Below are 15,608 nucleotides of genomic sequence, written 5' to 3'. Positions count from 1 at the left end.
ACACTAGAAGGAATCAATAGCAGAATAACTGAGGCAGAAGAATGGATAAGTGACCTGGAAGACAGAATGGTGGAATTCACTGCCACAGAACAGAATAAAGAAAAAAGAATGAAAAGAACTGAAGACAGCCTAAGAGACCTCTGGGACAACATTAAACACAACAACATTTGCACTATAGGGGTTCCAGAAGGAGAAGAGAGAGAGAAAGGACCCGAGAAAATATTTGAAGGATTATAGTTGAAAACTTCCCTAACATGGGAAAGGAAATAGCCACCCAAGTCCAGGAAGCACAGAGAGTCCCAGGCAGGATAAACCCAAGGAGAAACACGCTGAGACACATAGTAATCAAATTGATAAAAATTAAAGACAAAGAAAAATTAATGAAACAACAAGGGAAAAAAACAAATAACATACACAGGAACTCCCATAAGGTTAACAGCTGATTCCTCAGCAGAAACTCTACAAGCCAAAAGGGAGTGGCAGGACATATTTAAAGTGATGAAAGAGAATAACCTACAACCAAGATTACTCTACCCAGCAAGGATCTCATTCACATTCAATGGAGAAATCAAAAGCTCTACAGATGAGCAAAAGCTAAGAGAATTCAGCACCACCAAACCAGCTCTACTGCAAATGCTACAGGAACGTCTCTAAGTGGGAAACACAAGAGAAGAAAAGGACCTACAGAAACAAACCCATAACAATTAAGAAAATGGTCATAGGAACATGCATGTCGATAATTACCTTAAACGCGAATGGATTAAATGCTCCAACCAAAAGACACAGGCTCGCTTAATGGATACAAAAACAAGACCCATATATATGCTGTCGACAAGAGACCCACTTCAGACCTAGGGACACATACAGACTGAAAGTGAGTGGATGGAAAAAGATATTCCATGCAAATGGAAATCAAAAGAAAGCTGGAGTAGCAATATTCATATCACATAAAATAGACTTTAAAATAAAGAATGTTACAAGAGACAAGGAAGGACAATACATAATAATCAAGGGATCAATCCAAGAAGAAGATATAACAATTATAAATATATATCACCCAACATAGGAGCACCTCAGTACATAAGGCAACTGCTAACAGCTATAAAAGAGAAAATCGACAGTAACACAATAATAGTGGGGAACTTTAACACCTCACTTACACCAATGGACAGATCATCCAAACAGAAAATTAATAAGGAAACACATGCTTTAAATGACACAGTAGACCAGATATATTTAATTGATAGTCGTAGGACATTCCATCCAAAAAGAGCAGATTACAGTTTCTTCTCAAGTGGGCACAGAACAATTTCCAGGATCACATCTTGGGCCACAAATCAAGCCTTGGTAAATTTAAGAAAATTGAAATCATATCAAACATCTTTTCTGACTACAGTGCTATGAGATTACAAATAAATTACAAGGAAAAAACATAGAAAAACACAAACACATGGAGGCTAAACAATATGTTACTAAATAACCAAGAGATCACTGAAGAAATCAAAGATGAAATCAAAAAACACCTGGAGACAAATGACAACGAAAATACGATGATCCAAAACCTATGGGATGCAGCAAAAGCAGTTCTAAAAGGGAAGTTTATCGCAATACAAGCCTACCTCAAGAAACAAAAAAAAACCCTCAAACAATCTAACCTTACACCTAAAGGAACTAGAGAAAGAAGAACAAACAAAACCCAAAGTTAGCAGAAGGAAAGAAATCATAAAGATCAGAGCAGAAATAAATGAAATAGAAACAAAGAAAACAATAGCAAAGATCAATAAAACTAAAACCTGGTTCTTTGAGAAGATAAACAAAATTGATAAACCATTAGCCAGACCCAAGAAAAAGAGGAAGAGGACTCAAATCAATAAAATTAGAAATAAAAAAGGAGCAGTTACAGCAGACACCACAAAAATACAAAGCATACTGAGAAACTACTATAAGCAACTCTATGCCAATAAAATGGACAAACTCTTAGAAAGGTATAAACTTCCAAGACTGAACCAGGAAGAAATAGAAAATATGAACAGACCAATCACAAGTAATGAAATTGAAACTGTGATTAAAAATCTTCCAACAAACAAAATTCCAGGACCAGATGGCTTCACAGGTGAATTCTATCAAACATTTAGAGAAGAGCTAACACCCATCCTTCTCAAACTCTCCAAAAAATTGCAGAGGAAGGAACACTCCGAAACTCATTCTGTGAGGCCACCATCACCCTGATACCAAAACCAGACAACGATACTACAAACAGAAAATTACAGACCAATATCACTGATGAATATAGATGCAAAAATCCTCAACAACATACTAGCAAACAGATTCCAACAGCACATTAAAAGCATACACCATGATCAAGTGGGATTTATCCCAGGAATGCAAGCGTTCTTCAATATACGCAAATCAATCAATGTGGTACACCATATTAACAAATTGAAGAATAAAAACCATATGATCATCTCATTAGATTCAGAAAAAGCTTTTGACAAAATTCAACACCGATTTATGATAAAAACTCTCCAGAAAGTGGGCATAGAGGGAACCTACCTCAACATAATAAAGGCCATATATGAGAAACCCACAGCAAACATCATTCTCAATGGTGAAAAACTGAAAGCATTTCCTCTAAGATCAGGAACAAGACAAGGATGTCAACTCTTGCCACTGTTTTTCAACATAGTTCTGGAAGTCTTAGCCATGGTAATCAGAGAAGAAAAAGAAATAAAAGGCATACAAATTGGAAAAGAAGAAGTAAAACTGTCACTGTTTGCATATGACATGATACTATACACAGAGAATCCTAAAGATGCTACCAGAAAACTACTAGAGCTAATTGATGAATTTGGTAAAGTTGCAGGATACAAAATTAATGCACAGAAATCTCTTGCATTCCTATACACTAATGATTAGAAATCTGAAAGAGAAATTAAGGACACTCCCATTTAGCATTGCAATAAAAAGAATAAAATACCTAGGAATAAACGTACCTAGGGAGACTAAAGACCTGTATGCAGAAAACTATAAGACACTGATGAAATAAATTAAAGATGATTCAAACAGATGGAGAGATATACCATGTTCTTGGATTGGAAGAATCAATATTGTGAAAATGACTCTACTACCCAAAGCAATCTACAGATTCAATACAATCCCTATCAAATTACCAGTGGCATTTTTTGCAGAGCTAGAACAAAAAATCTTAAAATTTGTATGGAGACACAAAATACCCCGAATAGCCAAAGCAGTCTTGAGGGAAAAAAACGGAGCTGGAGGAATCAGAGTCCCTGACTTCAGACTATACTACAAAGCTACAGTAATCAAGACAGTATGGTACTGGCAGAAAAACAGAAATAAAGATCAATGGAACAGGATAGAAAGCCCAGAGATAAACCCACACACCTATGGTCAACTAATCTATGACAAAGGAGGCAAGGATATACATGGAGAAAAGACAGTCTCTTCAATAAGTGATGCTGGGAAAACTGGACAGCTACATGTAAAAAAATGAAATTAGAACACTCCCTAACATCATACACAAAAATAAACTGAAAATGGGTTAGAGGCCTAAATGTAAGACTAGGCACTGTAAAACTGTTAGAGGAAAAAATGGTAAAAACACTGTTTGACATAAATCACAGCAAGATCTTTTTTGATCCACCTCCTAGAGTAATGGAAATAAAAACAAACAAATGGGACCTAATGAAACTTAAAAGCTTTGCAAAGCAAAGGAAACTACAAACAAGACGAAAAAACAACCATCAGAATGGGAGAAAATATTTGCAAACGAATCAACAGACAAAGGATTAATATCCAAAATACATTAACAGTTCATGCAACTCAATATTAAAAAAAACAAACAACCCAATCCAAAAATGGGCATAAGACTTAAATAGACATTTCTCCAAAGAAGGCATACAGATGGCCAAGAAACACATGAAAAACTGCTCAGCATCACTAATTATTAGAGAAATGCAAATCAAAACTACAATGAGTTATCATCTCACACCAGTTAGAATGGGCATCATCAGAAAATCTACAAACAACAAATGCTGGAGAGGGTGTGGAGAAAAGGGAACACTCTTGCGCTGTTGGTGGGAAGGTAAATTGATACAGCCACTATGGAGAACAGTATGGAGGTTCCTTAAAAAACTAAAAATAGAATTACCATATGACTCAGTAATCCCACTACTGGGCATATACCCAGAGAAAACCATAATTCAAAAAGAGGCATGTACCACAATGTTCATTGCAGCACTATTTACAATAGCCAGGTCATGGAAGCAACCTAAATGCCCATTGCCAGATGAATGGATAAAGAAGATGTGGTACATACATACAATGGAATATTACTCAGCCATAAAAAGGAACGAATCTGGGTCATTTGTAGAGACATGGATGCATCTAGAGACTGTCATACAGAGTGAAGTAAGTCAGAAAGAGAAAAACAAATATCGTATATTAACGCATAGATGTGGAGCCTACGAAAATGGTACAGATGAACCGGTTTGCAGGGCAGAAATTGAGACACAGATATAGAGAACAAACGTATGGACACCAAGTGGGGAAAGCGGTGGGGGTGGTGGTGGTGGTGGTGGGATGAAGTGGGAGATTGGGATTGACATGTATACACTAATATGTATAGAATGGATAACTAATAAGAACCTGCTGTATAAAAAATAAATAATAAAGGTAATGCTCCTCCCCCCAAAAAAAAGAACTCTGAGAAGTTATAGAAGAAACACTGATAAAACCTTACAGAATAGATTAAGTTAACTATGAAGTCAAAATGAAATGTTATGACAAAGACAGGCAAAGAACACTATGAAAAAATTAATAATGACAAAGAGAACAAAATGTCACCAGTCTAATAAAATGCAACTCATCAGTAAGGTATAACCTACATTAACTGCATAATAAAGGAATCACTCTGAGCACTTCAGTGTAAAATATTGAGCACACGAGTTAAAAACATCAAACACAGAAATATATTTTTTTCATAATTATTGACATGTACTAGTTCTGTGAATGTTACACCAGGTACATCATATAGTCCTTTTGCATCTCTTAGCCTTTCTCTTTCTTCCATATTTTCTCACAGAGAAGTTTGAGCTGATGTGGAAGTTAGGAGAAGGGGGCAGGAAGGAAAATGGAAAGCCATCCTTTCAACCCATTGCCTGTCCCTCACCCTGACATCTTCTGATTGCTGGAGCCTCCAAGATAACTTCATTGAGGACCTTTGAGAGCTGCAGTGACCTCCTTTTTCCTCCCTCGTCTCATACTTCCTTCTTTTCTAGGATCAGGAATATGGAGTCTGGAAGTACACATGCCCTCTGCTCTTCTATCTGGCACCCTCAACCCCCGTCCTGCCAACTCAAACCCTAATTCGCCTGCTCAGTGACCATAACAGTTACCCACCCCCAGCAAAGAGGGCACAAGAGCTCTTTTTTTTCTACTGTATACTTTAGGGAATGATCTTAAAACGTGACGAGTTTTCATCACTGTAAAATAAAAAAGGGAAATTCACTTAAGACTGTAGCAAACACTGAACATAGAAAACCAAAATTCTTGAATTTCACAATCAACGTTATTTAACATCTAAAAGACAAAGAAGAGGTGATGACTAAGAAAAATATAGTGCTTTTGTGATTATGAGTTTACAAAAATATTACTGTCAATTTCTAATTATGCTGTTGTTATTCACCGGAATAATTTTCCACTGACTTCTAGGTTCCAGGTATTTTTTTTTCAAGTTTTCAAGTGTTATGATTTTCTGGATTTTTTCAGTAGAGTGGAAAGGGCAAGATGAAAGCCAGATTCATTTAGGTGAGAGCAAGACTGAAATTTACATAGGCACAAAGATTAAGAGGACGTTGACCGATTGTGTGATGGTATGGACTGCTTTTTCACACAAATTATTTTCAAGAAAGCCTTCTGAAAACGCTTGTGACACAGCGAATACAAAAAAGGATTGTCAAAGGAATTGAACCTCTGAAGCCAAAATGTGAACTCATACACAGCTGTTGCTGACAGACTGAGGTCTGTGGGGGATATTGAACGAATAATTGTGAACAGAGTAGGGAGCCCAGCAAGTGGCAATAACACCTAAGAGAATGGCCAGTGACTTGGCTAATTTCCTGCCTCTGCACAGCTCAAGATGTTCGCTTTGTTGAAGAACAAGGGAATCTGAATGGGAGAGGGAGCCCGTTTTGGAAGCAGTTACACCATTTGGCTGGGCTATTAAGGAAAACAAGAGCCTACTCGTTCTTCTTGGTTTCTCTGAACGAAGGGATGCTGCTGCTTCCTCTGGGTTAGAAAAAGATGTCCTTGAAAACAGTCCACTCCTGAATGAGCGTCCATAGCTACTGGAAGAGACAGAAGTGAATCTAGAGTGCCACCTACTGAGATTACCACACTTCCATAGGCTCCAGTAAATATACATGTTGAAATAAGCCATCAACAAGACTGGGATCATGAATTCCAACAGTACCATGAGGGCAAGGATATACCATTCTGTTAGGAATCCAGGTTCACAATCCCCCTTCCCATTCTTCCAGGCCTCTGAAACTAGAATTATTGGCCCATGCACTAAGAAGGCCACTACCCAGACGGCCACCATCAGAACCACAATCTTCAAGATCCCAGTGTGCTGAGCTCTGTAAGGTACCTAAAAGAAACCAAGTAAGTTATTTTCAATACAATGAGCATATGTTGATTGCACAAAGCGTACCATCGGCCCTCAGGAGTTTCAGGGATGTGCAAAGCGGGGATATTCACTGAATTTGGGTAACATGATCTGGGCCAGGGCAGAGGGTTCAATTTCGGTGGACCCTGGGCCAAGATGTAGACTTTCTTAGCAGTTCAAGGTTAAACCTCTGACACTATAGAAAATGTCAAGGTCAATATCTAAAATAAGAATGCAGTCTTCCTAGTCCACAGACACTAACCTGAACTGTTAACTGAAACAAAATGCCCATTTTCACGGTGTTTTTTTGTTTTGTTTTGTTTTTTGCGGTACGTGGGCCTCTCACTGTTGTGGCCTCTCCCGTTGCGGAGCACAGGCTCCGGACGTGCAGGCTCAGCGGCCATGGCTCACGGGCCCAGCCGCTCCGCAGCATGTGGGATCTTCCCGGACCGGGACATGAACCCGCGTCCCCTGCATCGGTAGGCGGACTCTCAACCACTGCGCCACCAGGGAAGCCCTTTCACGGTGTTTTTAACTTGCCAGCTGGATCATGAGCAGCAATTTTTTTAATGAATTGGAATAATCAGTGTCAGAATGCATCACACATCCTAAAGATATGTATTTTTTGATGAAACTTTTGCTTTGGGAATATAGATGTACATAGAGAACGAGAAGTGTGTGTACTGAATCATAGTGTAAAATGCATTTATCACTGAAGTCACAGAAAAGTTTAAAAGACACTGGTTTTTCTAAATCCGGTATTTAGGAAGAATCTACTCTGCAGTTTATGCTGAGCCTTCAAGGTGGGGTCAAAAAGAGAAGAACTCTTATGTTACTCCCACAAGATGACGCACAAAAAGAAAGTTTAAACCAGCTGTGGGGAGACACTACAGTGTTACTGAGCGTGACCAAATCATTTCTTTCTACAAACGTATCTACCCGACAAAAATGGTGCCAAAGCAGGGGTGGCCAGCCACTGGGGAAACATGGCTGTGGTGAGTGCCACGGTCTTTTTATAGGGGTGAAGAATGTTCTAAGTCCACTCGGTCACAAGGACAGGCTTCTGTAAGGGAAAATGAGATTCTATGAGGGAGGGTTGCTCTTGGATCACAAGACCCATGACTTTTGATTGATTCTGAAATCTTCTATAAGAAATCTAAAATGCCAACCACCCTGTATGAGGGATAAACATATGACCCAAGACTTTCTTAAGGGGACCTAGAGCACACAACCTGTCTGGACACCTTTTAGATCAGTAAGATTCCTTCCAGCCCAAATATTCCATGTTTTTCTGCCTTTTGCACTCAAGGGAAAGGAAATGATTTACCCATGAAGTTGGAACACACTTCCCTTTCACCGTCTCTCAAGTGCTATTTTCTCTGTGAGTTTTCAAGTCTTGTTCTAAAGTGGTTTCTCATTTTTATTAAAGGGATGTAACAATGCCCAGCACTGTCTTTCTCTGATGGATTGTACATGCTGGGAAGGGCTCACCAATTGGCTAAAGGTAAAAGGAGGCTGGTTTAAAAAAAAAAAAAATTATTTTTTAAAAATGCAGAGAAGTGGGGTTTTCTTTTTTTGTCTTTTTCCAAATTACTGGTATTTCTGAGGCTAAGCTAAAATGCCTATGGTGCTGACCACAAACTCCCATGTACAATACATTTTTTTGCCTTCTGCTTCTCATACCACTAATTAATACTTGCGCTAAATCTAATGATTATGAAGATGGTAACAATACCCAGATGGTCATAAACTGCATTTAGTTTTTTAATTGCTCTGTTCAGCCTTTGTAATGATATGATGCAATATGCTGGAAAGTAATCTCTTTTCTATTATGCATAAGGTCAAATGGGATAATGGACATCCAAGGGAATTGAGAAGATGATGCCAATCTCTTCATCTCTGGGTAGCATTCTTAACAGATAACAGTTCAAGCGTTGCTTAAATCCAGGCCCGTGCCTCCCTGAAATCCATCAGTGGCCCACTTCTCACCCACTACAGAATATGTCCATTATTCAGGATGTTGTCTCTTACCCTGCTTCCTTCCCCACCCCAATAAGATATCCAAACATTCCGTCAATCTGGTTTCTTTTGTGAGGCAGAGCAACCCCTGGAACTTGCTGGTATTAATAATGAGATGGGATTGCAGAGCCGTTCTAAGTGCCTGTCATGCACTGCCATCTGCATCGAGCCTTCCTTCCCCAAACTATTGTCAGATTTCCATTTCCCAAGCCCAGCCTGCCGCCTTCCCCTATTACACTGTCTCCTCTACTTTTAGCTACAGCAAGAGCTCAATTCCGCATGATCACTTCCTATGAGCTCCTGTGGTCTTTAAAGGCTTCCTTCTGGCTTCATACAGCTGTGTTGGAACTCAGCCAACAGAGGTGCGAGTGCTGCCTGAGCACCCCCGTGAGCATTCATACACTCATGCGTGGAGCACTTTTTACACTTGACTCTGTGCTGTGTACCAGGGACCCGGATCCAGCTGACCTAACCCTCACCAAGTTTACAGCCTCCATTACCAGGGGAATATCTCAGGGCAAGACCAAGAAACAAGCCCGCCCATTTTCTCTCTGGACATCACTCCTCAACTCTCTGTAACTTCTAAGCCCTTTGTCTAACTGGGCAAGCCATCCCTTACCCTAACACAAAGCTGAGGTTGCCTCAAGAGCTTGGATGTTCCGTGAAGAAATGTCCCAGTGAACATAACTAGGAACACTCAGTGAAGATTAAAAAGAAAACCCAGAGAGAAAGGAAAATTTTAAAGTACAAATTAAAGATTTAGTTAAAGAAAGATTATTAATCAGAGCACTGCTTTTCAAACATTTTGACTGTGACCTAAAGTGAGAAATACATTTTATACCCTAATGAAGTATACAGACAGAAGTATTCATAAAACAATACTTACCTTTATTATGCACAAGGTACTCTGATAGTTTATACTCTAACTTAAGTTCTGTTGTACTTCTTTCCATATTTTTTCATTCTACGAAAAAGTGACATAATAACCACTGAACTGATTTCATGACTGAACTGATTTCATGACTCAGTAATGGATTACTATCTGTTTGAAAAATATGAGATTATAGGCTTCTGATGGCTAATCCAAACTGATCTGTACTCTCTCCAGCGTTCGTCCAGAACAAACTGCAGTGGACTCTGGTGCCAGTAAAGTACTCAATGTCAAGTGTCTGGCTGTCCCACCACATCCATTCTCTACTTCTTCCTGGCCATATGGCAGCTCAGCTAGAGGCCGCACTTCCCAGCTTCCCTTGCAGTAAGGTAAGACCACATGACTAAATTTCACCAATGAAAGGTGAGTGGAAATGATTGTGTGATTCTGCACTACTTGGTTAAAAGAAAATCCCTTACCCTGGACTTCTGCCTTTTGCCCTTCCTTTCTAGAACCTGGAGTGACAACAGCATGATTTGGAGCATGCAGAGGAGGTTAATGACTTAGGGTGGGTGGGGGTCAGCAAACCACTGTCCATGGAACAAGTGTGGCCCACGACCTGTTTGGATAATAAAGTTTTATTTGAGCAGTTGCAACAGACACCATAGGTCCCTGCTCTAGAGAGTACAGAGCCTGGATCCCTGGGTGAGTTCCTGGAGCAGAGCCTTCCCATCTTCCTGAACTGTTCTATGAGAGAAAAGTTAGCTTCTATCTTGTTTGGTCTCAGCATTTTGGAGTCTCTTCGTTACAGCAGTTTATCCTTGCTTTGTCCAGTGCACCCTCCTGATCCTGTCTGCCTCCAAGCTGCACAACTCTCCCAGGACAGAACTGTCACTGTCCTCTCAATGCCTCCAGCACCACACTTAGTCCCTTTGTTTATGGATCTGTCTCCACATGAGACTGTTATGCTCCTCAAAAGGAAAGACTCTGGAGATTCAGTTTTGTGTCCTTAGCAAAATCCCTGTCACACAGTCGTTTCCCACACATTTGGGTCCCTGGAACTCAGGAGTGAAGGAAGTTTCCCATCTAGGTCTCAAAGACTTCAGATCACCGTCCATGTTTCTGTGGCCTCTTCCCATCCCTCATCCTTATTAACATCAACCTTATTCTCTCCTTTATTCTATTGCTGATAAATTTAGCTTAAGAACTGTCACGAACTAGTTGATGAGACTGTTCTAAATCTTGGGTAAGTTCAGACTTTCTTGGCATGGGTCCTAAACTGGCACTGGTTAGTTTCTGGTTAGTGCTACTGTATAACCTATAGCTTCCCTGTATACTGTCTTTTCCTTTGGTCATTCAAAATTAATTTTCTCGTGACATTCAGAAGTCTGGGAGTCTTTCTAATCACCCACCAAGTTCCATCCTGAAGAAAACATTCAGGTCTCAAGTTGTCTAAGGAGTTGAACAGATGAACCTACTGTGAGACTCATGCATATCCAATCTACTATGGACTCGATTTTCCACTTCTCACAACTTGCCTTGGATTTTAGTGGACACCTTCCCATTTTAGTGGTACATAAGAGAGTGACCTAACCAAATCACACAGAAAATGTTCACTAAGCACCAATGAAAACTTAGTGCTAGATAACAAAAGAGTAACAGGCGTCTCTAAGTTTTGTCTATTAAACAAAAAAATTTTTTGCTTGGGGACCCAAAATTTACAAGTAAATAATCTTCTAAGGAGGGTAAATTAATATTTTGACTTACAGCATTTGAGACTGACTGGTATTGATCAAAGCTGATGAGTACAATGTTAAACACAGATGTTGTGCACAAAAGATAGTCAATAGTGAGCCAAAATGCAGAGATGTTATCTTCAAACTTACAGTTGAACAGCCTGTGAGGGATGTACAAAGGAATGGAGATCACACCTGTACAGGGAAAAAATGAGGGTAAAGAAAAATAGCACATATCAATGAATACGAAGAGACATAGGAACACAACACAATGAACTCTCTGAACTGACCAAAAAGAGCTTGATTATAATTTAGAAATTCATGGTATTTCATCAGCAAACTCAGGACTGATCTCATACACATTCTTTAAATACCATTTTTAAAATAGCTGTCACAAACATCGTACCTTCAATGGCTTCTTATTACTTTCCAAACTAAGTTCAGGTCCCAACATGTATTTCCAGCCATGTACAGCACACATCATCTTTGTGTTCATGACCCAACCCAAACAGGATGGGCCACCCTTCCCCCATACACATCTCACATTGTCACATCTCTTTGCCTTTGCCAACAACATTCTTTCTTCCCAGAATATCCTCCTCTCTTCTACGGAGAAGTCTATTTAATTCCTTCTGATTCTTCACTTGGTTTAAAAAGTGGCATCCTCCTTATCATCTTTCCTGGAACTCCCTGGGTAGAAGTGACCCCTCTGTCACTTGCCCTCTCCTGGCACTTCACTCATCTCTCCCCGTCTCATGTACAAATATATCCTACTTTATATCGTTGTCATGCGTCAACTTGTTTCTCCTGAGGACTGGGACTGTGTGGGAAGTCGCTCTTTGTATTTTTCACAACATCCAGGGTTGACCAATGGCTCGCACGTTTAACTCAAGGAAATTAATAACAGCTAATAGGTATTGTGCAATTACCAGATGCCGGACATTGTGCTATGTGTATTACTTATATCATCTCATTTAACTTTCATAGAAACTTTGTGAGGTAGGCACCATGCTGAGTTAGCAGATAAGGAATCTGAAGTTCAAAAAGGAGACATTATTAGCCCAAGTAAGGGAAAAATTGGATTTGAAACCAAGCAATGTGATTTCATAACCCCTGACTTTAACTGTTACCCTTCACCAAATGAACAAATACCTGAGTGATTCAACTCAGCACAGAAACTGCTTCATTGTGGAAAATGACTGAACTGGGTTCCTTTTCCTTTAGCCTTATAGGGGTTTTCAGTTGTATTGACATTTCAGACAGGTGGTCTACTCACTAAGAAAATAATCTATTAAGTGGACGCTTGGTTGAAATCTTATTTTGTTGGATATCTTCATATTTTATGAAGGCACTTGGCAGGAATTCCCATTTTCCATATGAGAACCAAGTTAACCTATCATGAAGAACAATAGTAAAGATAAAAGAAAGGAAAGGGAAGATTGAAGGAAACCCTTCATTCTCCCAAAACAAGATGACATGAGCACCCCAATGTTCATTGCAGCACTATTTACAATAGCCAGGTCATGGAAGCAACCTAAATGCCCATCAACAGACGAATGGATAAAGAAGATGTGGTACATATATACAATGGAATATTACTCAGCCATAAAAAGGAATGAAGTTGGGTCATTTGTAGACATGTGGATGCACCTAGACTGTCATACAAAGTGAAGTAAATCAGAAAGAGAAAAACAAATATCGTATATTAATGCATATATGTGGAATCTAGAAAAATGGTACAGATGAACTGGTTTGCAAGGCAGAAATAGAGACACAGATGTAGAGAACAAACGTATGGACACCAAGGTGGGAAAGCGGGGCAGGGGTACTGGTGGTGGGATGAATTGGGAGATTGGGATTGACATATATACACTGAATATGTATAAAATAGATAACCAATAAGAACCTGCTGTATAGTAAATAAATAAATAAAATTTTTTAAATGTATATTTTAAAGATAATTATTGTAAAAAAAAATGACATGCCACCATGAAACTCTTAGAAGAGAACATAGGCAAAACATTCTCTGACATAAATCATACCAATCATTTTTCTTAGGTCAGTCTCCCAAGGCAATAGAAATAAAAGCAAAAATAAACAAATGGAACCTAATCAAACTTATGAGCTGCTGTACAGCAATGAAACCATACACTAAATGAAAAGACAACCTACAGACTGGGAGAAGATATTTGCAAATGATGTGACTGACAAGGGCTCAATTTCCAAAATATATAAACAGCTCATACAACTCAATAACAAAAAAACACAACCCAATCAAAAATGGACAGAAGACCTAAATAGACATTTCTCCAAAGAAGACATAGAGATGGGCAACAGGTACATGAAAGGATGCTCAACATTGCTAATTATTAGAGAAATGCAAATCAAAACAACAATGAGGTACTACCTCACACCAGTCAGAATGACCATCATTAAAAAGTCTACAAATAACAAATACTGGAGAGGGTGTGGAGAAAAGAGAACCCTCTTACACTGTTGGTGGGAATGTAAATTGGTACAGCCACTATGGAAAACAGTATGGAGGTTCCTCAAAAAACTTAAAATAGAGTTGCCGTATGATCCTGCAATCCCAATCCTGGGCATATATCCAGACAAAACTATAATTCGAAAAGATACATGCACCCAATACTCATTGAAGCACTATTTACAATAGGCGAGGGAGGGAAACAACCTAAAAAAAAAAAAAAAAAGGCGACATGAGGATATAAAGGTGTTGTTTTAGAACCAGTGTAAGGAAATGCAGAACTTAGTGTCCTGTGCCTAGATTTACATACAAATGTGAGAGACAAGACACCATCGAGAAGAAGAGTTGTATGGTCAGTTCTTACCTGTAGTTCAAATTGCCTGCTTGTTTTACATTTTAACTGTATGTGTATGTATGTATATGTGTGTGTGTATATATATCTTTTAGAATTCTAAATATTTCTGGCATATTATTTTTTTAATTGAAGTATAGTTGATTTACAGTATTGTGTTAGTTTCAGGTGTACACCATAGTGATTCAGTGTTTTCGAAGATTATACTCCATTATAGGTTATTACAAGATAATGGGTGTAATTCTCTAAGCTTCCTTATGGTGCCTTCCATCTCAAAGGGGTGTGTGTGTGTGTGTGTGTGTGTGTGTGTGCACCCGTGGTATCTCAGGATCACCTGAGATAAATCAAAGTATCTTCAAAACAGAGAAATTTATTATATTTTGGCCCAGAGTTGTGGCTTCCAATGTTCCCGACAGGAGCATTTTCCACATACACACTCATTTCCTCCCCTGGATGGGAAAGAAGAGCGGGATGCCACCAATCATTTGCATTACAGATGCCATTGTCTATTTATTGATAATGTTTTTCACAAACTTTCTGAATTAGACAAAAGAGAAAGGTGTGTTCAAAACCTCTGAAGCTGCTTGAAATAGCAGTTAATTGAAAACAGGCTCAAGTCTATTCCTTTTGTTTTAATGAATGTCACCTGCTGTCACCTTGAGTTCTTTGGGATGGTTTAATACGAATGTCACGCTCAGTTCCTCTGTCTTGTTGAGTGGTTTTGCGCCTCCTTCCAAAGGAGTTTCAGAACCTGAAACCATGAACCTGAAATACATCTGTGATATACCCTCTCCTAGGTGTTTCCATAACTTCCACTCTGGAGTCATGCTTCTGGGTCAAATAGACTTGATAAGAAAAACTAATAGCCAGGTCCTTGAAAAGAGCCATAAGTCTTTGGCATGACCAATTGTGATGGTGGGAAGGTAGGGGAGTGAGGGAAAACAAACTATATTAAAAGAAGATGGTAAAGAAAATAAAAAGGAAGTGAAGGAACCAGGGGGAGGAGAGAAGAAGGCTTCTGCTACTCCCTCCACCCCTAGCTCACTCTGTTCCACCCTATCTGGCATCAAATACACCGTACACACACCCTCAGATTCTTGCATGGGTTTCCTGGGCATGAACCACTCTTCCCTCAGAGGCTCCTTTTGTTTACTCCAATGCATCTTCCTCAGTGAGCCCTACCTCTGACGTTTACATTGCAACCTCTACCTCTAACACATTTCCTCCCTGCTATTATGTTCTTCTCAGTAGCAATGATCAACCTCTAAAATGCTATGTAGTTTTATTTACTTATTTATACTGTTTACTTTCCTCTCCCCGCCCCTGCTCCCAGGAAAAATACAAGCACCATGAGGGTAAGGATTTTTGTCTGTATTTTCACTGATATATCCCCAACACCTAAATGGGTGCCTGGTTCAAAATAAATCAGTATGGGATGAATGAATAGATGAGGACGG

The 15,608-nt window shown here is 39.2% G+C and overlaps 1 protein-coding gene across 1 annotated transcript; it reads right to left on the bottom strand.

Annotated features, from left to right (window-relative positions):
• Positions 1 to 5,865: 5,865 nt before the first annotated feature.
• Positions 5,866 to 14,912, bottom strand: HRH4 (histamine receptor H4; the record flags this gene model as incomplete). Its single annotated transcript, XM_082667118.1, is given in 4 exon segments — positions 5,866 to 6,079; positions 6,081 to 6,670; positions 11,346 to 11,509; positions 14,798 to 14,912. Coding segments are annotated over 4 exon segments (1,083 nt in total).
• Between the last annotated feature and the right edge of the window lie 696 nt (positions 14,913 to 15,608).

The sequence above is a fragment of the Grampus griseus genome (assembly GCF_964374135.1).
Source record: "Grampus griseus genome assembly, chromosome: 12".
NCBI lineage: Eukaryota > Metazoa > Chordata > Mammalia > Artiodactyla > Delphinidae > Grampus > Grampus griseus.
The sequence above is the reverse complement of the archived record's forward strand: the minus strand, read 5'-3'. Positions and strand labels throughout refer to the sequence as shown.